At 39.6% G+C, this 26,350-nt stretch overlaps 1 protein-coding gene across 12 annotated transcripts in view; it reads left to right on the forward strand.

The window, feature by feature from the left end:
* The first annotated feature begins 764 nt into the window (after positions 1–764).
* BLTP1 (bridge-like lipid transfer protein family member 1) overlaps positions 765–26,350 on the forward strand; it is a 103,488-nt gene continuing 77,902 nt past the window's right edge. For all 12 annotated transcript variants that reach the window (XM_072334123.1, XM_072334111.1, XM_072334112.1 and 9 more), the window contains exons 1-10: positions 765–877; positions 8,723–8,852; positions 11,624–11,740; positions 13,549–13,627; positions 14,280–14,344; positions 17,882–18,068; positions 18,969–19,050; positions 19,652–19,845; positions 23,509–23,588; positions 25,100–25,250. In XM_072334123.1, the coding sequence (XP_072190224.1) occupies positions 8,756–8,852; positions 11,624–11,740; positions 13,549–13,627; positions 14,280–14,344; positions 17,882–18,068; positions 18,969–19,050; positions 19,652–19,845; positions 23,509–23,588; positions 25,100–25,250 (1,052 nt within the window). In that variant the 5' untranslated portion in view covers positions 765–877; positions 8,723–8,755. The remainder of the gene's footprint in view (positions 878–8,722; positions 8,853–11,623; positions 11,741–13,548; positions 13,628–14,279; positions 14,345–17,881; positions 18,069–18,968; positions 19,051–19,651; positions 19,846–23,508; positions 23,589–25,099; positions 25,251–26,350) is intronic.

A 26,350-nucleotide genomic window follows, 5' to 3' on the forward strand; every position in this document is an offset into this window, starting at 1 on the left:
GTGCCCCGTGTGAAACAAATAGGTTCAAAGCAGCGGAGGGGTAAATATTATTCCTCCAGTGATCTCCGTGCCGTCTCTTCTCCAGCCAGGAATGCATCAACGTCAAAGCTTTCCTTCCTCCCCTGGTGCCACACCAAGGCCCACCTTCCGCGGTGCTGCTGCTGACCCGCAGCGCTCCCACAGGGGCAGCGCGCAGCCCCCATGGGGACAAAGCATTTGGCCGTGCCCCAAGTGCTCCTGAGGCAGCAGGGGAGTTAGGTGGGAAGGTGACCTGCGCGATAAGAACCAAAGGCACGCGAACAATATTTTTATTGCTATTTGCAGCGTGATAGGAATGCGGTGAGAAAACACACGAGGGCGAACATTTAAGGTAAAGCTGGTCCCGGCGGGACTCCCCACGGCTGGGCCAAGGGCCCTTGCCTGGTGCCTTCGGGCAGTCCCGGCCGGGGACACGGGCTCAGCCCCCAGTCCCCAGAGGGCCCCGCCCAGCGCCCGCCGCTGTCGCTTTACCGCACGCGAGGCCTCCCCATCGCACCTTTAGCCCCGCCCACCAGAGGCGCGCCGAACCGCGCATGCGCAACACACCTCCTCACCGGGAAGAGGAGAGGCGCTTTGCCCTTACACACGCACGCACTCAGACGCCGCGGCCCGCCTCTTGTGATTGGCCGTGGAGCGCCCTTTCTTCCCGCCCCCTCGGCGAGCCGCCGCTCCGCCATTGGCCCCGCTAGCCGGCGGCGCTAGGCGATTGGCTGCGGGCGGGCGGCGCGGTGGGCGGGCCGGGCCGGGCCGGGCCGGTGTCCGCCGTTAGGTGAGGTAGGGCCCGGGCTGCCGCCGCCGCTTCCGGGTTCCGAGTGGAGCCGCCGCGGAGTGCGATGGCGTAAGTGCGGGGCGCCGCTGCGGGGTGTCGAGAGGGGTTGCGGTAGTGCTACGGTCCGGCCTCGGCCCCAGCAGGGCGGCGGTACCGGCGGTGCCCCGGGCTGGGCCGTCTCCTGTGCGGCGTTGCGGGGCGGTGGCGGCCACGAGAGTGGGGCGGGAGGGTGCGGTGGGGCGGGAGGCCCGAAGGAGCTGTGAGCTCCACACGAGTTATAGTTGCGTGTTGTTTTCCCCATCTCTGCGTGCAGTGACCAGTTGGGCCAGAAGTGTTTGCCGCTGGGAAGGTGCGCGCCTGTCGTTCAGGAAAGTACGCAAGGGGGATGTTCAGATAACCGTGGGCAGCAGTAGGGATTGAGGTCCCGCTTTGGCACTGGGCTCCAAGTGGACTCTTGCCTCAGGGTGCGGCCTGTGTGTGTGTCACGCCGGTGTGTTTGTGGACACATCAGTGCAAGCGTGGATTCTGGTTGTGGTGAACAGTGTTGGGTTGGTTGAGTTCTTGTGTGTCAAGCACTTCTCTGTGGGAAGCTTTCAACTTTCTGTGTGCCGTGTTGGAGCACGTGTCTTATGAGTGGCACCCAGGGGTGTGGGGAAGAGAAGGTTCAGGAGAGATGTTGTGATTTCCGCAACTGCCTGGAAGGAGGCTGTGGAGAGGTGAGGGGTCGGCCTCTTCTCTTGTGTAACTAATGATAAGGCTGGGGGGAAAGGCCCCACTGTGGTGCAAGTGGCAGAAATGCTGCTCTGCTACACAGAAAGGCTCGAATCCTGGGAGTTGGACTGGATGATCTCTAAGGTCCCTTCCAACTCGCATGATACTATGATACTATGATATGATAAGGGGAGGTTCAGGTTGGATATTAGGAAAAATTTCTTCCCAGGAAGGGTGGCAGTGGACAGGCTGCCCAAGGAGGTGCCCAAGTCACTGTACCTGGAGGTGTTCAAGGAACGTGGAAATGTGACACTGAGAGAGGCGGTCAGGGGTGTGATGGGGGTGGGTTGATGGTTGGACTGGGTGGTGTTAGTGGTGTTTTCTGACCTTATGTTTCTGTGTTGAAGGAGTGTACTCTGGGTAGGCAGTTGGAAAACTCTGGCACGTGGAGTGTGTGTCAGCTGCTCTTGGGTAACTGTCCCTTTATGTAATTGTGTCATTAGGGAATTAAGCTAAGAGTTGACCATTCTTGTCACGGGCAGCTGTGCAGTTGTCCTGTGCTGAGATGGTGCCTTCCTCTACCAACTGATCTTTTTCTATAACTTCTTATAGCACTTGTGCCAAAATGTTTGGGTTGGCTTCAGACTGACACAGATGCTACTGAACACGCACTTTTAGCTCACAAAAGGATGATGGGATAGGTGGTAATAAGATTCATTTTCAGTTTTGATTTCTAGCAGACTGCTCCCTTTTTCCTTATAATCTGGCGATGTATCAGAGGAGAAATTTAGAGGAAATGCTTTGGGAGAGATACATAAGAAGCTATTCCATGGAATATTTCAGAGGTACAGTGGTACAGTGCTGCTGTGCAGACCTAAAAAAGAGGAAGACAAGAAGTCAGTCATTTTGTTGAGACTGCATCAAAAAAGGTTTGTTTTTTTTTTTTTCTTAATAGAGTATTATACACAAGGGAACTTCTAACAGTAAAAGTACACGAGCCTTTAGGTTCCCTTGTGGTTTTGTTGTTTTGGTTTTTTTCCTTTTAAGCATCAGAAGCTGCCAACATTAGTGACCAAACAACTTTCCCATGAGGAAGTTTGGGAGGCATGCTTAGACAATTTCCCTCCCACCCCCCAAATTAAAAGTAGTATGAAAACTCATGCGGAGTTCAGCTGGGCACTGTTGGACCAGAAGCTGGGTGGTGCAAAGAGAAGTTTCTTTAGTTTCACATATACTATAACCGATGTCCTGTACTTTAAAATAAATAGTAAGGAGAAAATCTATACTTCTGTTTCTTTGTTTTTTTAAGGGCAGAGGGTATCATCTCTCATGGTATTTTGTTTAATTTGTTTCTAAAGATAACTTTTGTGTGCCAAAAGCATTGGTGTTTCAAAAGGTTTCAAGTAAGAAATACATCACTTCAGACACTTTTGGATACCTAATCATTGGATTTGTGCTAACAGTCATCTTTTTCATCGTACTTTTTTGGGATGTGATACATGTCTAAACTACTTAAACTAGGTTTTTGTTTTGTTTTGTTTTTCCTCCTTCTCTCAAGAGTGTTAACATTTAATGTATTTGCTTCTTTGGTGGTTGCAAGTTCTCTTCTAGATAAAGCAAATCTTATCAGGTAGGCTGCTGTAAAAAAGGATTTTTATATCTTAGAGCTCTTCAATTCTGATTTAATTCATTTTTAAAGTTAATATTTACTACCATGGTAGTAGGGATGTAGCTGCTACCATCCACACAGCAGTCTGACAAGGTGCGTTACCTGTTTCTGTTTGAGGCTTTAGCGCAGCTTCTTTACAGCTTACTGCTTGTTGGTTCAAGCACGCCAGCAACTTTCCTTCTCTTCCTTCCCCTTTACTGCACTTGCTGGTTCAGGTCAGTTGAGCTTCCTGGGCTGGCTGGGGACTAGTTGGAAGTTACCGGACTCAGCTGGAATGTTTGGGGAGAGCCAATGTTGGCAGCTCTGCATTCTGTGAGGCGTACCAGAGGTGCATCCAGGTGTTGACAGCATCGCTGTACCATCTGTGGCAAGTTCACCTGAGTTCTGTTGACATTTGTAGGGCTTCTTTCCGACATCACTCAGTTATCTGAAGCTCTCATTTTGTTCCAGGTATTCCTGGAGACCCTTTTGGAGAAAGCGAGGAATGAATAGGGCTCAAAAATGCCTTTTCTTTGCTTTTCTATAAGGAACCATTTACTACAGATATGAAGCATCCGTGCGTATTGTCTAAATACATTCATTTAGACTAGCAGGATTTACCTCGTGTTGTTCAGTCTGTTGTCTTGAGTGTAATTGCAACTCTACCTTCTAGCAAATACTACAGAAATCGAGAGTTGAGTGTCCTCAGAGAGGAAATTAACTTTAAATAATGAGGAAGCCAATGTGCACTTTATTTTAGGAAGCTGATTTTGCTTTTCTGTCCAGTTAACAAATACCCAGTAAGCACTTAATTTCTGTGAAAACGTAAGCAATACCCATAGTGAACTGAAGTTCCTATTTCATTTCCCCCATACATTTTAGTAATAATAAGGGTTTTGTTGGTGTTCTTGCTGGGGTGAAGTCAGAGTGTGATAAGGGATCTGGGTATTGAAACTGTTGGATCTGGGCTTCTTTTTTTTTGTGTTTTTCTTTTTTTTGCCTCACCTGTCCAGCTGTTGGATGGGCTTCTGTCTCACTTTTCGGGAGTCAATTCTTATATATGCATATTTTCTGTGCTTTTTTTTTTAAGCAGAGGTTTGCTTCGGGGTTAAGTGTTAGCATGTCAGGCTGTGGTTAATCTAGTTTACTGATTTGGTGTAACTGAAGTGTGTTTATAGATAGTTGTGGCTGCTTTTGAGTGATTGGCTTTTTAGGAACGGTGTATTTGCCGTGGAATACTGGATGAAGGCTGGAAATGAGGTGCATCCCCTCAGGACTGCAAGATTACTTACCTCATTTTCCTTCACTTACATCTTTTTAGTACTGAGAAAAATTGAATAAGTTGTGACTTAATCATTTTTATTTTTGTTTTTGAGTCTTATTAGGTGCATGTTTCTCCTATACATAATGACCTTCTGACCAGGAGGAGCAGGTCTAGAGTAACAGGGAAGCCTGAAATCTGCAGGTGCCTTTAAACATGAGCCTGGGAAGCAGGCCCCAGTGTTCCAGTGTGCCACCTCAGACAAAGCTTTGGCCTTCTGTCTGCCTGTGTTCCACACATCTCATCTGCAGGCAGATGGTTGTACAACACCTTAAAGGACTGCCATGACAATCAGTACTGTGATTCTTCCACTTTGGTGCCTTCGGGCTCTGGCCTTTCTCCTTTCGTCCTCTGAGGAGGAACTTAATAAACTTTTTGTATGCGTTAACATGGCATGTAGTCGTGAAAGTCAGAAGTGATGTACTGAATAGTAAGGCTGTGTTTAAATAAAATAAAGTATGTTGTGGTTCTGGAGCATGTTCTTTGTTTAATGAGAGCATCATCACGAGACAGTGGAAACTCTGATAAAATGCTGTAAATAAATGCAGAAGAGGTACATGTGTATTTCTGGGTTTCTTGTCCTTGCTGCTGTTTTCTGCTTGATGCTGGCAGGCTGTAAGGATTGCTTCCCACCCAGCCTTGTGCCTCCCAGAGCTTAGGAAAGCACACTGCTCCTGTGCAATAGTGCCCTAACAGTTTACATTTAAACTACAGGTACACCAAGATATTGGTCAGTGCTCCTGCAAACTGCAGCAGTTGGGTTGCACTCTTGTTGCGCTGTGAAGTGACTTTGGCCTTAAGAACGTACGTAACAGCTGGACACTGAGAGTAGCTGCTATGTGTCCCCGGAAGACTGCACCACTTCCTCTTGATGCTGCTGGTGATCCTCATACCACCTGTCTGTCCTCCTTTGCCATATAAATGCACAAGGATGTGTTAAGCTAATTCACATAGGTGAGATTGCTTTGTAATTGACATGAGCTCCTGTGCCCCTGAGATCCACGTCCATCCAGTACAGTGCTGCCTGTTCTGGATACCAGCACTTCCACTACCACGCTGCTCCCTCCTCAAGGGCCTCAGATGAGGTCAGTGGGGTCAAGCATCAGCATGCAGCTCCAAAACTTGCAACCGATGTCTGATAGGGGATTGCTGGGCTTAGCTGTGTGTGAATTGCAAGTGTTATCCAGAGAACTTCCAAGGATATCCAGCCTATGGGTGGGGTAGTGATGACAATGATGAATGTGGACTCTGAATGGGTAATATCAGGATCCCATGGCTTCCAGTCTCTGAGTTGTCTTGCTACAATCTTAAGGCCATAACCATTTTGAGTATCCTGTCTCTGTATCGTGTATTGTTGGCTTTGTTTCTTTGGAAGTATTTTAGGAAGCGTATGATTTCCTGAATTGCTAGGAATTTCAATGGTGATTTCTTAAAAAATCTTGGGGGCACAGTGTTGTCTGTTAAGATGGTCCTTATTTTTTGGCAGTGCTTCTACTGTGGTCTTGATCACAAGAGTAGAATTTGGTTATTTTTTGCAAGTAAGGGAGGAAAATCGTGTTTTCTTTCCACCATCCTGCATTGTGTTCATCAGTTGCCATTCACAGACCCAGGGCTCCTAAGGGCAGCTCGCAGAGCATCCTCTATTACGATGGAGTTTTCATTAAGGTATTGTGAATGTCTTACAGCACATCACATTGCCATTATGTGATTTGATTAGCCATTGTAACGGCTCTTCTAAAACAAGGGCTTCTTTTTAAGACATGTTTGTGAGTCACTCTGCTTACCCCTGTTTGTAAGGGAGCTAAGTTAGTGGCTTCTTTGCTGAGAGGAAAGAAGAAACAGTGTCTGGTGGTTAGTGGGGCTGTACTTGTTCTTTACTTTGGACCATAGGCTCATATCACAGAATTGCAGGGGTTGGAAGGGACCTTAAGAGATCATCAAGTCTGATTCCCATGTAAAAACAGGTACCCTACAGTAGGTCCCACAGGTAGGTATCCAGACAGGTCTTGAATATCTCTACAGAGGAGACTCCACAAGCTGTCTGGGCAACCTGTTCCAGTGCTCCATCACCTTTATTGTAAAGAAGATCTTCTGCATGTTTGTATGGAGTTTCCTGTGTTCAAGTTTTAGGCCGTTACTCTTTGTCCTGTCTCTGTGCACCACTGGAAAGAGCCGGGCCTCATCCATTTGCCTCCCACCTCCCTTTAGTTATTTATAGACATTTATCAGGTCCGCCCTCAGTCTTCTTTTCTCCAGGCTGAACAGACCCCAGGTTACTTAGCCTTTCCTCGTACAAGAGATGCTCCAGGCCTTTATCATCTTTGTGGCTCACTGCTGAACAACTTCTAGAGATCCCTGTCTTTTCTTCATCCCAGGTCCCTCACCACAGAGCTCCTCACCAGCAGATCATAGTTTCAAGGTACTTTATTTATAGAACTAGGAGAGAAACAAATGTGCTGAAGGCGAGTATTTCCAACTTCTCGTTCCATGCTTTGTTCTCAGCTTATAATACTGAGAGATGGTATGGATACCACAAGAAAGACTGGATAAATATTAGTTCTTTTGCTTTTTCAAAGATGATGTGCTTCTTTTGCCATTTTGTTTTGCTATTAGTTCTTTTGCTCTGGATGGAAGGTGTTGGAGACTTCACATAGACAGGAAATAAATTCTTTTTTTCTTGAAAGCTGAATGTTGACAGCAAGACCGGCTGCCAGGAGCTGGAGGGTGTTTAAAAAAAGGAAGAATGATTTCTCTGTAAGAAGGCTTGACAGCTTATGTCCAAGGGAAAAAACTTCAAATGAAACTAATGCAAGAAAAATACTGCCGTGTGATTACAAATGCTATTGAGTTGAGCTACTCCCTGTTAATCATGCTTAATTAATATAACCCAGTTGCAAGGTGATTTATGGGTGGCTTGTATAAAGGCGTAAGATCAGAAGGACTGGTTTTCCACGCTCTATGTAACAGCAATGCTGTGTAGTCAGTTTTTACAGTGACTAATGCAAATCCATTGTGAAGCAAGGGAATTAGTGGGCATGCTGGATTAATAGGCTGTGGAAAGTTTTTGTCACTCTCGATTAGTTGGGAGTGCAGCCTTGAGCCTTTCATTCCTTCAGGGATGCAGGGTTTGCGCTGCAGGCTGAGTGCATGATAGATACAGTGTCTGTAGGATGCCAAATGGCAGCTGCCTTGAGCTGTAGGCAGAGCTGTGTTGAGTACTGATACCTTGGTACAGTCCTGCGCTGGTTTGGTACTCATCCCCACCTGAATTTTTGTGTACACATGTAGTTGCATATGTACTTGCCCAGGGAGAAGATATGTGGTCAGAGCAGACCTCTGCTTCTCAGAGGAGGTAGCTGTACTTCTGTGATACCTCCTCAGGACAGGAGGTCTAACTTGTTGCTTTTCTGAATTAGATCTTGGCTTAGTGCAGCTCACATGAGGAGTGAAAACCTTGGATCAAGTTCAGCTGTCTTTCAACCTTTGGGCTTCTGCACGTACCCATAAACAACCTGATGCTTCCATATTCTGAGATAAACACCTACTTCTTTCTAATGTATAGAAGGAAATCACCTTTCTCTGCTTAGTTACTGAAGGAAGCAATCAAACATGAGCAAATTCTTTGGTTGGTCTCCATTTGCTCAGGAGCTGGAAACTGAACTTGTGAATTGCTGTCCTGGGCTATGACTTCTTTGCTGGTACAGGGAACTGCCTTCTTTTCTCTCCTGTGTTGCCCAGAAAAATCAGGAGTAGGTTTATAAAATGCGTGAGTACATGAATAGAGATTTGAACTAAAATTGCCTTTAGAGAGTGGTTCATCTCTTCAAGAAATAGCACATATCCTTTTTGTTTTCAAATAATATGGTTGCTGTTCTGCATATAAAAATAAGTATAAAATCCATGAGTTACTGGGGGGTTAGCTTGCTATTATGTGCTGTAAGAGCAGTCAGGCTACTAAATTTAGAGAGCATAGTCTGGGATGTTGTTGATCTGCAGTCTGGTTTAGGTAGGCACCTGCCTGGAAACTGTTTCAGCAGACAGCAGTGTTCTGCTCTGTATTTCTACTCTAGAAGAGAAGGGATTTCACGAAAATGCCATTGAAGGAATAAAGCAAATTCATGTTTGTGTGAAGCAGGCTGTCAAGGACTGTTTAACATGGCACATTCTTCTGCACAGTGTAATATACTTAGAACTATTTTATTTCTTTATTTATTGATTTTTGCTTCCCCTTCAGTTCTACAGGTGCTGGCACAAAAACAATTTAGCGATGGATCAAAGAAAAAATGATAGCTTTGTCCCAAGTATCACACAGTTGGAAGACTTCTTAACAGAGCACGACTCCAATGTTGTTTGGCTGTTAGTAGGTAAGGTGAATTGGTTAAGTTTTGGTTAAGTGGTTGGTTGGTTTTTTTTTGTGTACTTTTAAACATGCTTCTCAAAATGTTGATATCTTGCCAAAAGATACAGAAGCATTGAAAATAGATTTTTTCTTGTCATATGACTATTAAGTGATGTACAGCATCGTCATGCTGAGGCGTATGGAAATTCTAAGTGTAATCAACATGAAAATAGCAGAAGTCACCGTGCTGACAGTTGCTTGTGGTAAAACAAGAGATGGATGTGGAACTGATTTGAAAAATTTGTCTCCACAACCTTTGAATGAAACCTAGATATGCTCAGGTTGTTCACCAGGTACAGAAGTGGCAGTGGCAGACAGCAGTATGTTTTCTTTCTCTGATTTTTCACTCTTCACAGCGGATTCACAAAGCAAACTATCAGTAATACTACTTAGTAAGTATGTAGAATATAAACAATTCTGTACATCAACTATAAGTTAAACCAAAAGCTTTGTTTAGCTTTCTTACTTGTTTGTAGGTTTCAAGGACGAGGGAGTGAGACGTCAAGAAATTATCTATTCTGTTCCCTTTTTCTAAGGACAGATAGACCTGTGAACAATTATATAGTTTTGGGGAGCTGCTGATCTCTTAATTTGTAAGAAGCTGCCTAGTATTCTAAAAGCAATGACAGAAACAAAATCCTGGTAGCCTCCTATGGGGTACCATATGAGGTATGGTATATATGGGGTTTGGATGCAAAGATATTGAAGTAATGTTTATTAACTGACCCAGCTGCAACCAGCCATCCTCTGTTTTCATATGCTGATCCGTGGCATCTTGTTATAACAGAACAAAAAAAGACGTCAGTAATTTATCTTCACTTGAATCCTGAAACAGTGAAAGAGGTGATGAATTCTAGAAATGAACATGCTCTTCAAAGAGTTGGTGCTCGGTTCTAGAATGATTTTAAAACGAAAAAGGTTTGATTCAGTTTGATGTTCCAGATGTAATTTCCAAAATGTAACTTAAGCAAAGAGGCTTTTAAAATAAAGGAATATAATAATGGGAACAGTGGAGTTTATAGGATCTGTCATTTAGTAGCGGAGACCATATTTGTTGAGAGGAGTGAAAAGGGGTAAAATCCAGGGCAAATGTGAGGCTGGCGTTAAAGACCATGGATTAGGACCTTAGCACCTGGAAACTTGATTAGTTTGCTGACTTTTTAAAAATTATTATTATCATTATTTTTTCCTAGAATGTCACCTTGACATTCGTGGCTTTAGGTTAAGTGTCTAGTTGAACTTTAATCTCAATTTAAATTTTATGACTGGAATGAGACCCTCTTGAGTGTGAGTCATGCCACCTTACTCCCTGTACTGCTAAAGGAGCAGCAGTGAGCAGCTTACTCATTTAAAAGCAAGGTGAGGTGAATGCAGTCCATGGTGTATGCCTTCACTGAATGCCAGCAGTAGTTTCCTTTCAGTAATTTAGTTTTAACACTCCATTTCTTGTTTTCATGCAAGCACCTGTGCAAAATCTGAGATTCAACTTGCTCTGCATGTCAAGCAGCTTACTTGCCTGGGTGCACGAGCTACTTGAGTTTTGGTCATGTTGAATCCATCTTCCAGGAAGGAAAAGACAAAGTTGTACAAGTCCTTCTCTTCTGTCTCCTCCTCACTGTCAAACAAAGCACAGGCATTGTTATAAAGCAGTGGAGCATCCACTTGCAAAAAATTGAAGGTGTTTTCCTAAATATTTTTGTGTCAACCACCTCAAGTCTCTTCAGAGTGAAGGCGTACCCAGATGTTTTTCTGCACTTCAGTTTTCCCATAAAAAGAACAATAAATCTGAGTTAAATATTAAGTATATATAAATGGAAAACTTCTGTTACTTCTGTTATAAAGGTCAGTTAGTGTAATTAATGGATGTACTGTAAATGCAAATATTGCTGGATTTGCTGCTCTGCTTCAGACAAAGCAGATTGTTAATCATCAAGTGTGAGTTAGAAGGAGTCCGTTCTCTGGCAGCTGCATTCCTTTTGGGTTTGTCCTTCTGGAATCTTTGAGAACTGTTGGAGTTCGAAATAGGTTACCAGCTCTTAATCAACTAAAGTAAAAATACTTTGGGGATTAACAGACCTAATTCTTTTCTTTTTTTTTCTTGTTTTGTTTTAACACGTTTTTCACTTGACTGCTGTTTCTTTTTTCTTTTTTTTTTTTCTTTTTTAACCTGTCATAGTTCATGTTTTAACTGTTGCCAGCTTTCTGTTAAGCCAAAGACTGCTCTATTTTTCTCAGGTTACAAAAACTTGGGAAATAATTTTGGATTTGATAGTAAAATTTTCAGTGTTCAGGAAATTTAAGTTAGAGTTGGTGGCCTGGAGAAGAAACGTAGTATGGCTTCTGTGGGTCATTTAGAAAATTGTAAAATAAATGATAGTGTGGGATAATGCCAGTTGTTATTTCATCTATGAAATTTAACTTATTGCATGGTAAGAAATGACACTGAAACGTGTGATTCCTGTAGCAGATCCTCGGTAGGCCAGTTTTTCAAACTGGGCAATGCAAATGCTGTGAAGAATCTGTACTTTTCTGAACTTGCCGTTTTCCATTTTTCCCCTTTTCACACCTTTCATCCAAACATTCCATCAGTATCAATTTTTTCTTTTTTTGGATTATAGGAAGAACATTATGCTTTATAGCTTTAATAGACAAGAGTTTTATAGTCTTAATAGGTAAGGCTTTTATCCAGGTCAGTATACTTTAAAAGTATTTTAATTCATTTTAATCTTTCAACAGCAACAATATTGTCTTGCGGATGGATTATCTACCTAACTTATTATAATTCCCGGAACATTGGACTAATTTTAACGCTGGTTCTTAACAGACTGTATAAACATGGCTACATCCATATTGGTAAGTTATGATTACAGTAGCGCTGTTGCATGTTCATTTACTGCTTTTTATTATGCTTTTATTTGCTAAAAAACAACTGTAGCTAAAATCAAAGCATTCCCACATTAAAGGAATTTGGAAATGATCGGTATGGATTTGATGTTTAAAAAAAAAAAAGTTCAATATGGTGCTCTAAGTGTAGGTAGAAACCCCATGGCACGGGGTCGGAATTTGAGCCTCCCTTAAGGTCTGTTCCAACTTGAGCCATTCTGTGTAAAACAACTAATTGTTCATGGATGTTTTATTTTATCTTAAAATTCACTTGATCTAGTTTTATTGACTGTTTTAGTCGTTATGCTTGAATGTACATAAAATCTGTACATTCTTTTTCAAAAGCCTGTAATCATAATAATCAGTTTCTGTAAAAGAAAGAGGTTGGCATGAGCCAGCCAAGATCTGCTTGAATTAGCCTGGTAGTCTGATGTTAAGGGGCAACAGTTTCCTATTCCCCAGTGCCTCTAGAGGTGGTTATACTGCATCTGAAGCATGGGTAGCAACTGCTAGGGTGGCCTGAAGAAGCACGCTCAAGCCTTGACTCCTCATTATGGCAGTGTCCTTGCTTTCCAAAGAAGCTATCAGAACAACTAACGATATTAATCTGTACTAGGAACATGCTGTCTTGAATTTATGCTAGCTAGAACATTCCCATTAAAATCCATTAACTTAAATAAATAAATAAAATTTAAAATACTTTTGAATAAGGTCAGTACAAATCACTTGGGTGCTCACCCACATTTCAGAAATATCTGTTTCTGAGACAAAGGGCTATATCCCACAACATCACACTGATTGCACTTTTAACTTCCTTTCAGTTTATTCTTCCATGCCTTCCTCTCTCTGCTTTCTAGAATGACTGCTTTAGTTCTGGACTTTTAATGCAACTATTGATCATAAATATTGTGTACATTTGAAATAAAATGAGAGAAAACAACCTTACACGTACCCATCTGCCACAGAGCCTACCTCAGTGTGCCCTCAAGACTTTGAGAACTGTAATCTGAACCATTTTCAAATCTGAATTTTTTGACAGTGATACAGAAAATCTTACCAACTGCTATGAGCTTTTATTAAAATTTCAGTGTGAAATTACTATTAAGTAAAGACAGCTGGACACAGCTGGCAAAACATGGTGTTCTTCATGATCTTAATCAGTAGGAAGAACATAACAATAAATTCCCATGATTAACAGCTTGCCTTCGGTCTATTAATGTGATGGGTTTTTTTGTTGTTTCTTTTGTTTTAGCAAGTCATGGTTTACTTAACTATGTGTGACTGAAGTGAAGAGCATTAGGAAAAATATAGGCTATTGGTCTGCCTTCTGGTCTTTTTGTATTTATTAATCCTTTTCTGCTGTAGACACAATTTGTCACTACAATTGCACTGCCAACTTGATAGCCATTTAAAATATGAAGAATTCTTCAGGCAAGAATCTTTATTTCCATAATTAAAGTCTTACATAAAATTGCATGATACTAAAAACATTCAAAATATCTTCCTTAAGTTGTCTCCCAAGCTTTTCAAGGCATGTAGGCATCCCTGAGTGACTGATGTCTCTCTGGTGGTCTGTTGTGTTCATGGTTGGCGCCAAACTTGGCAGCTCTTAGAGCTGTGTACTTTTTGTCATGTATATTCTGAACTTATGACTTCCCATCTCCTCTGAAAGTTGGTGCCTTTTTGAAAGGAAAGCTCAAGGTACCAAGCAAACGCAATTCAGGTAACTAAAGTGCCTATAAGTTGAGGCTAATGCACTGTGAACTCTTTCACGTTAGGTTCCTTTTCGTTCTCTGTGCTGTCTGGAAAAGTCATGGTTCGCGAAATCTATTTCATCACAGAAGACATGTCTATCAGGTACAGATTTCCAAGGGAGTCATTGTTCTAATGTATGTCTAAGTAATGTAATCAAAATGCTGTCTTACCAGTGAGTAATACTGATTTTTATAAATTTTAAAACTAAGCAGACTCTTTTCATCATAGTATTTTGACATGGTTAAGATGGTTGAGATAGGCATGTTGTTTGCTGATTTGCTGCTTGACCATTAATAGTTGAAACGACGTGCTGGATAAGATTCTTGTTGTCCTTAATAATTCTAAATGAAAATATTCTAGAGTTTGAAGAAAAGTGTTTTTTAATAATGTCTTTTCACTTCATGCTTCTGCTCTTATGTCTTGAAGATTCATTTTGGTCAAGAAGTTTTCCTTAATACTGGAACTGAGAATAATTTGTTTAATGAACTGCAAAGTAGCAAATAGTTTATAACATTTTTCTAATCACAAAAGTTGGAAAACATTGAGTAGACAATGGCTGTAGAATTCCTTACAAGCTCAACTAATAGGGTAATTGTGTAATATTATACTGTGAGACATTGATTTCTTTATCCTTTGATATTGCTTATACACTATTGGAACTGCAAATCTCTGTAGTGCACAAGGCAGCATATCAAGAAGCTGCTGAAAGAATTTTGGCTGATTAATCTTTTAATTCCTGTTTTATCTAATTTAGAATCCAAGATGGATTTATCATATTTCGCTGGTGGAAGATGTACAACCCTAAACAGAAGCAGCATGGTAAGCATCTCAGAAAGGCTTCCAAGTTTAAATTCTGTTTACTTATTGTCTTCATAAAAGTTCTTGTTCTGCACAATTGCATGCAAGTTGTTGATTTATTAGTATGTACCTGGACTATGTTGAAACGTCAGGAGGTATGAGTTCTTTTAAGCTGGCTCCTTGGTATTAAAACAACATAGTAAAATAAATACAGGATTTATAATCAAGGACTCAAACCTTCTCGAGACAAACATGATTTATCTTAATAGTAGCCTTCATTAGCTGTAGTCTGAGAGTAATTGGCTCTGTACTGAAGTTTATAACCATGATAAATAGAGACTCTGTTGTTCTGAACTGATTTTAGTTTTCAAGATTTGCTATCTTGTCAGTATTTTAGTAAAATGTTACAATAAGGGATGCTCAGTAGTTGATAGCCTGTCTTGCTGACAGCTGTGGTCACAGAAGTGAGCAAGTGAGGAAAAATACATTTATTTTTCTTTCTTATCCACAACTGAAGAGGGAGGAATAACACTGGATAGAAGTGATTGATTATATCTGTGGAAAACGCTTTGAGAAAACACAAACAACCTTTGTGACATGTTTTTAGACGATTATGGGATGAGAATCTAGTTGGATAGGTGTCTCAAGTGCTGCCTCCCTTAACTTTTGAAGCATCGCTGTTCCATTGCTAGTTCTAGGAGGTACAGAAATAGAATTTGTGTGCCACTGAGGAGGATGCTAATTGAGAAGATGACTGGACTTTGGAGGGCCTTTCTCTCCCTCTGCCTCTCTTCTTTGGAAGTGGCCACTAATGGTGCAAATTAAAGCCTCTTAGATTTGCCAGGAAGATTGCACAGCTGTTGCTTATTCAGTACCAGCTCAACAGTGATAAGAGTAGTATGTGCATGTTATGCAAGTAAATGTGAGACACCTTTCAAATTACTGATATAAATTGGAGCAAGTTGCTCGCTTTCTTTTTATTGAGACATTACATGATAAGATGCATGACTCAAGTTCTTTATACAGTAAGATGAGTAATTCAGAAAGTAGAACTAACCCTTAAAGTTAATTATGTTCTTATAACTACAGGTTACCGTGCAACAGGTATTCATAGATTTTTTTTTGTCTGAATGTTAGAACATATTTCTCTAGTGGCTCAAAGAATGGAAAATAAATTGAACTTAGACACAGCTATTCTTACTGCACTGCCTTTGGTGGTATTTTTGCTTGTCAATGTTTGAATGCTTTAATCATTACTGCTGGTACTTAAGATTGCCTAATTAGCAGACAAATGATCCAAGTAATTGAGAAGGTCAGAGGTCTATGAGTTTGACAACAAAAAAAATTACTCTCTTAAAGAAATGCTATTCCTCCTAGGAAAGATAGCTTACATTGTAACTACTTAGCAAAGATTATTTTATTTTTAAATGGAAAATTAAAATCATTAATGACTCTTAGCCTATTGAGATATATTCTTCCCAGTACTTTTTAATCTACTTAATCAAAGCCTAAGTACGTAACCATGTCATTTAGGTGAAGAGGTGAGACATTCCTACAGAAAAATGCGTAGTCTGAATCTGGGCTAATAAACATTTTGAAACCTCACTGTATTCTTACAAAAACACTAACTTGAAGTCTGTTAACATTTTTGTCTGACAAGTGTACATCTCTTGAAGGCTTAGATATAAGTGGTAATGATTAGTTTGTATTTTTATATCGGGCTTTGTGTGTGTGTGTGTGTGTGTGTTGTGTTTTGTTGGTCTTGTTTATAAGTTCTACAACTGAAGTGTTGGGTAGTTCTAAATGTTGCATGAAACAGGAATGGGAATTGGTTGTTAACAGTGGTGATTACTTAAAGTCTTGTTATTATAGATCTGATGGGACCTCAGTGTATTTTTATTCTGATGTATTTAAGGATGTTAGAAGACGTTTCCTTTTATTTATTTATTAAGGCAAGGCTGGTGAAGGATCATGAAGTACATGGAAGCTTCACCTGAGACTTTTCAGCTGAATAACTCCCAACATACACCAGTGTATTTGGGATCATTCATCCCCAGATGTCAGACCTTACATTTCCCCATGTGGAGCCTCATGAGGTTCCTGTTGGCCCATTTCTCTGCATTTCTTGTTGAGTTTCCTCTGGGTGGCAGCATGACCTGCTGATCGAGATTACTACTGATGTTAAACAGGACTGGACTCAGTATTTGGCCCAGGCACCCCCATAGTTACTGGCCTCCAAGTAATCTTCTTACAGCTGATCATCGTACTCTGGGCATTCTGGCATTCCAACCATTCAGGCAGTTTTCAGCTTACATCTCTGTCTACTCATCCAGGCTGTCTCAACAGCTTGTCTCTGAGGACGTTATGGGAGACAGTGTCCAAGGCCTTAGTGAAGTCTAGGTAGACAAAATCCAGTGCTCATATTCGCCAGACCAAGAGGTGCTTTCCCCTCAGGTACTAGGGCAAAGGATGGATTGCTCTTATTGGGACAATTTGTTGTGTAGATACATAATGTAAGGGGGGAGATATGTTTTATTGGTGAAGAGAATGCATTTAATAAAGTCAGTGTCTCTAAACTTAAGCTCTTGGACACATACACTGTGGGCTGCAGCGTTCCTCCTCTTGACACTGACCACAGCAGCAGAGTTAGCTCTGATTCTTTATTTCTAGTGTCTTGTGGGAAATATTACCTTCAGTTTCATGTGAATGCTGTAATAACCATCAGTGTTTCTGTTTCCTAAGGTATGTTTGACTTACAAAGACCAGATCAGATTTTAGAGCAGCTCAGGTCTCTTGAGTAAATGTGTAACGGGCACTCTTTCAACTGGGTAATTAGGGGGAAATTGTGTGAGCTTTTTCCTCACATGAACTATATAACTAGGCCACACTATCTAAGGTGAAAGTATGTCAAAGTATGTCACAAAAAGCTCTGCATGCAAGCAGCAGATGTTAAACTTAGATTTAAGTACTGAAGAGCCGAGCTGATACTGCAGTTAACATTTAAAATTTGTGAAAATGTTGATTGATTGCATAAAATATGCTGCTTCTTAGTTCTCCATGCTTTTGCTTTCTGTTTCTAAATAAAAGAAAACTTCTTTTCAATTTAGACCTTCTGTACTGCTGAGCTTTATTAGAAAATGTTTCAGTTTTTGGGATCAAATTGGTATTGAGTGCTGCTGAAAAGAGAGTTTGGCAGCGAGGATTTAGTGCCATGAGTGATTATTTTTTTGGTTTTGATTTGTTTTATATATATGAGACCAAATAACCCACATAAACCATTCTGTACAGCTCCTTCCTGGGTTTATTTTTGCATTGTGACCCCAGGGTGGAATTTCGTTCAGACTTTATGTTTTGTATACAGCTGTTGTATTTGCTGAGTTTCACTGATTTGCTTGAAATAGCATAATTATTTTGTGTGGGTTTTAACTGCTTCTTCATATGTAGTTTGGTAGCTTTTCACTACCATGAAGATTGTTTCAGTAGTCTGTAAATCTATAAAACTAAATATTATATAAATGTTAAGATGGAATGAGGAATTTTTTCCTACTCTTCATTTAGACCCAAAGGCAGAAACAAGACTGTATATTATGGTGAATGACTTTGAATTTCATGTGTACAACCGTTCTGAGCTTTATGGACAACTTCAAGAGCTATTTGGCTTGGATCCCACAATAATTCCAGCAAAGAAAGATGATGAAAAAGCACAAGTGAATGGAAGGCAGAGAACACATACCAATCTTGAAAGGTAAATTATTATTCATTTTGCTATTTTGTTGATGCTTTGTTCTATGAAGTGCTGAACTAATTGGATAATGTTTTGTTAGTGTAAGCTCTGGAGGCCAAATGGCTGAAGCACAGTAGAGAAATTGCACTGACAAGCCTGACAGTTTAAATCTTTTTTCTTTCCTCAGTCTTCCCACTACAATAATTTTTAAAAATGGCCAAACCAAATACCCCTGGCTTAATGATCACAGACGAGCTGAAAAATCTATGTGAAGCTTGCTGTGGAAAGGGAGGTTGTGTTGAAAAGGATTATGCTTGCAGAATAATAATGGTGTTGCTCAGTAGTAGTAATAATCCCTCAAGATATTGAATCTGATTATCTGTGTGATGTAGGGAGGTCAAACAGCATAACTTACTTATTTGTAGTGTTGTTATCTACTCAACTGTAGACCTAAATTATGTAGTGAGCTGCTTGCAGCGGGCTGTGACAGTGCTGAGTCCTGATAGGGGCTGAATCTCCAAACCAGTCTCTTCATGTTTTATTGTTTACATTCTTACTGACACATGCATGAAGGACTTCTGCCTTTGGGAAATGACAGATCACACACGAAAGACTTAAAAGGATTATTTGAAGCGTATTTAGAAAAAAAAAAACAACAAAGTTCCTCAAGGATGATGTACTTGTTCTCTTGTTTTCTGCCTGTGTCAGCTCACAGTATACCAGCACCTGAGGTACAAGCTTCATGCTACTCCTCCAGGCTCTGGAGGAGTCTGCAGTACACTGCTAGCAGGTTCCTTAGAGGAAGTACCCTTGTGGGAAGAAGTGTTTTCAAAGAGCTGTGCATTAAAGATCCCTAGAATAAAAGCTTGGTTAGTTCTTTCACAGAAAAGACTGAATAATAATAAACATTTTTTTCCACAGTGTGAAAGTAAAAACAGAATCTCAAGACCCTTCTTCTTCGTGGAGATCACTTATTCCCGTCATTAAAGTCAATGTGAGCACGGTAAGTGGGGAGAAAAAGTCACTGTTAATGAAAGTGTTTAGTAGTACATACATAAAAAATAGATTTGCCACTCATTTTTCTTGAACATTCTTCTTCATTTTTTTTTGCTTTCCTTCATGCTTTGTGTAGGTTTTGGAATGACATCACTAACCCCCACACCACTTTCCTTACACAGTCATAGATCCTCCTGGCACGCAGAGAAACAAAGTCATATTTTCCATTTTGGGAAATAAAATGTTTCTTAGGCTTGTAATGATTTAAAAAATGTAACTGAGTAATTAAGCTTGGTAATGAGTGTTACACATTTTTATTCTTAGTTTTTGTTTCTGTGCATCTTTTATTCTGGATATTTGAAACACTGTGTTTAAAAATTACTGCTGTTGCAGAAAAACAGAGAAACTGTTATTGTTGTGATAGGAAATAAAACATTTGGAGTTTGAATGTGCAGGGCAATATTTTATTTATGTACAGATTATGGCTAAGGTATCCAGTCTTTATTTACTTAGAAATGGTTAAACTGTGTATTACTATGGGTGAATTATAGATAATTACATACGAAAAAGCAGTGCATTAGAAGTAATTGGTCATCTTCTTAATTTAGGGTCGCTTGGCGTTTGGGAATCATTATCAACCACAAACACTTTGCATTAACTTCGATGATGCTTTTTTGACATATACCACAAAGCCACCTTCCAGCCACCTTGATCAGTTTATGCATATCGTGAAAGGAAAATTGGAGAATGTTAGAGTCATGCTGGTTCCAAGTCCAAGATATGTTGGTCTTCAAAATGATGAGTAAGTTCTGTTGAAGTTTCTGTTAATTTCTTTATTATTTCAGAATTTTCTTTATTATTTCAGATTTATTGGAAGAAAAACAAGTAAAATATTGGCTGTGTTTCTGTGACTTTACTTTTCTCAATGTGTTGAGATGATTGGCGTTTCTACCACGCTGAAGTTTTTAAATGTTGAAGCATTGAAGCATGTACTGTTTTTCTATCTCATTCTAGGTTTTTGTTTAATGCATTCTGCTCCGTGATTAATGTTCTGCAGTCACTTATTTTTCTTCACTCTGGGCGGGATGCAGGCTCTGACAGCTATAGCACTTGAGGATCAATGCAATATTTGAGATGTTCTGTTCTGTAGATATAGTTTGCGTATAGTTTGGAAAATGCTTTAAAAAATTTAAAAACAAAAGCAGGGAGAAGCTGCACGATACTCAATGTGGGAGAAATTATGTTATCTTCTGAAGGCTGATCCTTGTACCTCTGTGTGTTCTACTCCTAGACAGCCAGGGTTATGGAGCTTTAATAAACTGGAAGATACTAGGGCAAACAAACAAAAAATAGGTTGCTTTCATGAAAAAAATTCATACTAGGGTTCAGGTTTTATTGCACTTCAACCAACTAGACATTTATGTGCACACTGTATGAAAACCATTGCTGTGATATGAATCTCACAGCCAGAATTTTTCTGCATTATGTTATTCAGTGCTTGCGGTGCTCTATAGCCAACAGATAGTTTGGACAAAGCTGCAGAGTTTCAGTCTTTCACAGGTATTATTTGCTCAACAAAAGTAATACATGCTATCCTTGGGCAACTGCGTGTATGATTTCATGTTTAATGATAATATCAATCCATTTAGCACCTAAGCAACCATATCCAGAGAATGAATTACAGTACTTGGAAATAAACTCTACTTCATCAGTCTGTATGTTAATTAGCTTTGTATCAGCCAAATACTGTCACCTACATAAAGTGCCATTGCGTATTTTCAACTTGAGATTGTACTCTGTGGGTGTATAAAAAAATATCTCAATCTTTGAACATGACGACAAAGGAAACTTCTCCAATTAATACTGAATGCAAGCTAACAAGATTAAAATGAAATAGGATTAAGATACTGGAACTATTAGCTTTTTTTTCCTGCTTCCGTGTTTTCCTTTTATGCGGTTGCCATCCCTGCAGCTCCTGATGGCTGAAGGATAGCATGTGTGCAGAAAACATGTGCCCTAATTTACTGTGTAGATTCAATAAATGACCCAGTTCACTGCAAAATGGGAATGCTTTTGAATCTTGAGAGCCTGCCCTCTTAGGCTTTTTTGGCTTAAAAGTTAAGCAGTGTGTCTTAACATTCAGGCAGCGTATGAACAGTAAAGTGATGATTAAATTTATAACAGACTGACTTATCTATGCAAACATCAAAAAGCAGACTGGCTGGCTGTCATTTAATATGGACTCCTCAACACCTCCATCACTTTTTTTGCAAGTAAACTCTCCAAAACCTAGGATTTAAAAAGAAAAATAAAGTGCTAGGAGAAGCCCTTCTTTTGTAGCCCTCTTGGTGGTACACTTAGTTGGGGAAGCTGATGCTACCATCTCAACTTGCTTGCACAGAGATGCACTTTTCAGATGCAGTGACTGTAGTGTGTGCTGTGGGGTGCGAGCAGAATGAACTGAGCTCTCTCCATGAACTAATGTTTATAGATATCTAAGTACTTTTCTTCCCACTTCTATTCACAAACTGCTTTCAGATCCTACTCTATTTGCATCTCACTAGGGAGGCCAATTCAATTTTAAGCAGAAAGAAGAAATAATTGGAAAATTAAAGTGAATAGGAAGTATTTCATCTTTCACTGCTGCTATTACTCTCAAAGTAAAACTGATTTGAAATTTCCCACTAAGTTGCTTATGAAGAACTGGAAGCACATGGGCTCTTCATCTGCTGCTTCTCATATATTCCAGCTTTACTGTGTTTGAAATGAGGTGCAGTACCACAAGCAGAATGCTTCTACCCCGATAGTCTTGCACCATGTATTTTTATCATTGGATTTTCTTCTATTCTTTAAGAAGTGCAAACATACAGAAGTGGCTGAAAGGTGTGAAAGGCATCTCTTGTAGTGAAAACACAATGTAATATTTTTTTATTATTACTCTAAAATATTTTATAAATTAATATGAGATAAAGTAGGAAAAGGACTGTAGTGTGCGAGCATGCTAGTGGTAGGAGAATTGTTACATGTATTTAGATCTTTTTAAGTGAAACATTATTAAGCAAGAGGAGGGCTTGCTTTTGGTGTGTGGTTTTTTTTTTAACTCGTGGTCTAATTACTGAAGAACTGAAGATGGCTGGTCCCTCTGGTTCAGAGTGCTATTTTAGTAATAAACTATTAGCGGGTGAAAGAACATGATGTAGGACAAGGAGAAAGGAATTCTTGATAGAGAAGTAGCATTGAAAGTAGAACTTTAGTAGCTGATTGTGAGTTGTGACACCTGAGAAATGTCTTTGTGCTAAGAGAAACCTTGAATCTTAGTGTGTGAGATAACTGTAGTGTTTAGCTATTTTATATAGTAGTAATAATGTAATGATCAAATAGTTTCTGCAATTCAGGGTTGATATCACCTAGCAATATGACATCCCCCTTTGTTAAGGGGAGACGAGACCAGACAGAGAGTATTCCTTGCTTATTTTCTTAAGCATGTGTAGCTTTAGGTAGAAGATAGACAAAGAAGCGCAGCATGGTAGGGAAGGAACAAGACTGACTGAAGTAATTACCTCTACTTTTGACTTCAGAACAACAAGATTGAGACAGAGTGTGGTGTGTACCTTGTGCACACATGCCCTCCATGTGTTCCCCCTGCCTTGTTGTAATGTCATGGGATCAAAGGGCAGCAAATAAAATGGCCTTTGACTCTTTCAGTCAGTATGAAGTTGAGCTGCTGGCATCCATGGTATAGACAAGTGGAGCTGCTGTCTTGGAATTGCCTTTTTCCAACAGAATCTTCTTGGTCAGATGCCCCTTAGAGCCTATCTCCAGTGCTACAGGTCTCCTTGTGCAGCAGAAACTTAATGGGCATCACAGGTCAAACCGTAACAATGAATTGCACTTAAGGGACTTCTGAAAATGGGTTTTAATGTACCCATGTGGTTTCGTTCTCGGAACTGGCTTTTCTTCACCCCACTTAAATATGGACAAAACTGTGCCAGTGTTTGTACTTGCTGTGTGGATGGATATTGAGGAACTGCACAAAGCATATCCCCTTCTGTTCTCTGTAAATTTATGATGAGGCTTCTTTTCAGTATGCTTTATGATCTCCTGGAATCTGCAGACTTTTCCAGGAGTATAATGTGTTGCTTATGGGTTAGAACTGGCATTTGGTTTGTTCAAGCTCCAATACTTCGGAATCTTCAAATGGGAGGGTACTCATTCACCTTACTGAAATATGCAACTGTCTGCAATTCCTCTGAAATGGAAGACACTGGAGTTTTGTGCAGATCTTTGGTAGTCTTATACAGATGTTTTCATATTATTTCAGTAAAATACTTCTTTAGAATGGCTTGCTTAATACAGTTTTATTGATGATTCTTTGATACATACTACTTGTGAACTACGAGCTAATCTGACCTGTGTTACTGTTTTGTTATGCTTGACGCCTCTTTGCACTTTTCTTCCATTTCAGACCACCAAGGCTGATGGGTGAAGGTTTTGTGGTAATGCAGTCCAATGATGTTGACATCTATTATTATATGGATGAACCAGGTACCTTATGTTAAATGTCAAGTTTTAAGGGATGCAAGTGTTGATTGTATTTTTAATTGTCTGAGCCTGTTAAATAGTTTATTTTCATGCTATATATGATACATACATATATTATATAATGTATATATAATATATCATGGTCTATATAATTTATTTTCATGAGTAATATTTTCAAGTGGAAAGAAGGCATTCTGAAGAAGCAAACATACACTTTTTTTTCTGAAATATTAAAAAATGACCCTTCCCTCCCCAAATTCCACACAAATTGGAGTCGATGATTGTCATGTTTCAGAAAATGTGAGATTTTTAACCACTTTCTCTTTAATGGATCTTGTCAGTGTTTAGATTGGACTGTCTAAAAGGCCTAGGGAATTCATGGGTAAAATAACTACATGTAGAACTAAAAGTTTTATTGATGAGTATTAAATAGATGCAGGCAGTTAGTCAGCAGTGCCTTACTTTAGTTCATAGAATCATAGAATCATAGAATCATAGAATCATAGAATCATAGAATCATAGAATTACTCAGGTTGGAAAAGACCTTGAAGATCATCAAGTCCAACCGCAGCCTAACCAGTAGCCTATCTCTTAAAAAACAACCACAAAACAATACCACAACAACAAACCTCTGCTAAATCATATCCCTGAGTACCACATCCAAGCGGCTCTTAAACACATCCAGGGATTTCACATGCAACATGCAAGCAATTGGTACTAAGATTATTTTTGAAGCTGTGAATTTAAGTTATTTTAGTTTCCAAAGGTAGTTTGGGGATGGAGACAGTTTATGATCAATATTTATTACTGTTTTTTTTTTAGTTTTTATTGAAAAGTTATTTAATTGTTGATTTCTGAATACTGTAGTGTCTGTCCTTTTCACTTTAAATCCAGTGCATTATACTACCATGTTATTTTGTTGGAGGTTTTTTGTTGTTGTTGCTTGCAAAAGCTTTTATTTTGATTATACTTGAAGTGTAACCCAAATCTTTAATAAAGGTGAGACTTTCAACAATGATGTGTGATGGTGGTACATTGATGGCTGTTTTAGATCGTTGCTGAATGGCTGCTTGAATTTTTGTTAGTAATCTTGGGTGTGCTGTAGTTAATTTTTCCTCATTATTCGCTTGAGTTGTCTGTGGAGAGTATATTTTTTTCTTTTTTCATCTTTGTTTCAAAACTTAGTTTGTAAGTAGGACTGAGAACTGAAGGTGGTTGCATGAAGGCCTGAATTTGTGGAAAGCATAATTAGCAGATAAAACTGCTTTTTTTGCCAGCGTTTCAGTTACATTAGAAACCAGTACTTGAGAATATCCCAGGGATTTGGGGTCATTTTTTTGCTCTTCTTATGAGAGTCTATATTGAATTGTGGCTTGATACCTACATCCTACAAAGTTCTCAAAAACAAACAAACAAACAAGAAAAACTCAATTGTATTGTGCTTTGCAGACATTTTTCATGTTAATTTGAAGGAGCTTCCTTTGATAATCTCTTTATTATATTATGTAATATAGGTCTTGTACCAGAGGAGACAGAGGAAAGTAATGATGGAGAAGCTAACAATGAGGACAGCAAATTACAGGATCTGCCACCATGTTGGGGTTTGGACATTGTTTGTGGAAAAGGAACAGACTTCAACTATGGACCTTGGGCTGATAGGCAGAGGTATTATCATGATTTATGGCTGCAAGTTTAATCTTTAATATCTCTTATTATTTAGCAAACATTCTGGAGTCTCCAGCGTGTGATTACTTCTCTTAAAATTTGTATGGGTTTGACTAAAGAGTCTTATAAGGAAGAAACAATTCTGTCACAATTGGTTAGAGTTGTACTTGTTGATACAACGGTGTCTTGTAGAACTTGAGAGAAAAGTCTAATTTTTAGAACAGAATGAAGTCAGTGAGTCACTAATGACTTTTTAACATTATCAAGAAAAATAGAACTGCGATGGTGTACTTTTTATAGTTCCAAGTGGCTAGCCAACAGGTAGTTTGGTGCAGTGTGCTCCAAGGTGCATACAGTATGCACAAGGTTCATGGGCATATATACCTGGGTACACTTTCTCATCATGCCATGGATAGAAGATAGAATTTTGGAAAGTACATGTATATTTTCAAAGCACTGATCTGTGAAAATTGTTTGGACTTCGTACTCGTCAATTCATGTAAGAACTTCCGTAAATACTGATCTTAATTACTCCATGCAGTAATGCTTTGGGTTTCCCCAGATCAGCGTTACTGTGATGATTGTTGACTGTGAGCGTGATTGTTGTTTTTTTTTTTCTTATTGAAGTTGTGGGTTTGTTTCTTTTTCTGTTGTTTTTGTTTGTTTGTTTTGCCCTACTGGTGCTAACTTTAAACTTACCCTAGTGGTCAGGTGCTGGGTGCACGGAAACTGTTACTTAGATCAAGGGCTTGCTTCCTCACCTTTGCTTCCTGAACTAAATAAGCTCTGCAGTGTGTACTCAGTCTCTGCGGTTTTCCTTCCATGTAACTAAATGTTCAGATAAGAGTAGGTAGAAATGTAAGCTTCACTTCCTTTCAGAAGTCCTAAACATTTTGTACTTTGTTTCTTTCTGAATATTACAGTGATCAGTTATGCACAAAGTGGAGCATAAACGGATTATTTCCTTTTACACTTTTCTGATAGATTTGTAAACTAAAGGAGTAAGAAGAACACTATAGTTTGCAATCTGAGTTAGATTTTTAAAATTCTTTTATGGTCTGTCCACTCTGGCTTATATTCAATTGACATCTCTTAATAAC

Source organism: Excalfactoria chinensis, chromosome 4 (genome assembly GCF_039878825.1).
Source record: "Excalfactoria chinensis isolate bCotChi1 chromosome 4, bCotChi1.hap2, whole genome shotgun sequence".
Classification (NCBI taxonomy): domain Eukaryota; kingdom Metazoa; phylum Chordata; class Aves; order Galliformes; family Phasianidae; genus Excalfactoria; species Excalfactoria chinensis.